The sequence below is a fragment of the Octodon degus genome, unplaced genomic scaffold (genome assembly GCF_000260255.1).
Source record: "Octodon degus isolate 3935 unplaced genomic scaffold, OctDeg1.0 scaffold00105, whole genome shotgun sequence".
Lineage (NCBI taxonomy): Eukaryota > Metazoa > Chordata > Mammalia > Rodentia > Octodontidae > Octodon > Octodon degus.
In genome coordinates this window covers 2,765,332-2,766,129 of record NW_004524681.1, presented here as the reverse complement: position 1 = coordinate 2,766,129, position 798 = coordinate 2,765,332, and the positions used below count along the sequence as shown (strand labels likewise).

The following is a 798-nucleotide window of genomic DNA, read 5'->3' as shown; positions in this document are numbered from 1 at the left end:
AAAAAAACATTTAAAAAATTAAAATATATTTTAAAAATAATTGCCTTGACACTTTAAATATTTTTAAATAGCTTAATTAAGCCATCATGTGTGTAAAATCCCATCTATTTTCAGTGTGTAATTAAGTTATTTTTAGAAATTCACAAGGTTGTGTGAACAGTACCACCCTCTAATCTTAGAACCACCACTGGCCCTGTGATGTCCACGTGCCCCACAAGCTCTGTTCCTCTCCCGGCCCCGCCCCCAAGTGGCCACACCAGGGCCGCACACAGGGCCATGTGAGTCTCAGGCTCCGTTCACAGTGCCAGGGCTGGTCACCTACCCAGCAGCGTGCAGGCCTGCCTCGTGTGGGCCATCTCCTTGGCGTCATCCACCCCTTCGATCACTGGGCTGCCTCCCTGCTTGGTGTAGAGGAAGCTATCTGCGGTTCCTGAAACAAGGAGGAGGAACGGTTTGCAGGCTGTGCAGTGGTGCTGACTTTTACCCTTAGGACTACTCTGGATTAAAGGCAGTGACAGCGCTTTCCAGCATGTAGCTTTCTGAGTTGAAACTGCCTGTATCTTCAATTATATTTTAACACCAAACTCAACTAAATAATGAAGTAAAATATTTACATTTATCATACCTGGTGAAATGAGTAAGCCTAATTTCAAACTAGACTCCCATGCTGCTCTCATCAGAAACCCTACAGGCCTCTAGCCAATAACTCCTTTAAAATGTTCTTTTTAAGCCCAGGCAAATGTTGAACATACACTAAAGTAGAGAGCAGTGCATGAATCGCTACTCATCAGCCACCTG

At 44.5% G+C, this 798-nt stretch overlaps 1 protein-coding gene across 1 annotated transcript in view; it reads right to left on the bottom strand.

The window, feature by feature from the left end:
* Myo5a (myosin VA) overlaps window positions 1-798 on the bottom strand; it is a 132,898-nt gene that overhangs the window by 102,712 nt on the left and 29,388 nt on the right. The window contains exon 8 of the mRNA XM_023724058.1: window positions 323-430. Within this exon, the coding sequence (XP_023579826.1) occupies window positions 323-430 (108 nt within the window). The remainder of the gene's footprint in view (window positions 1-322; window positions 431-798) is intronic.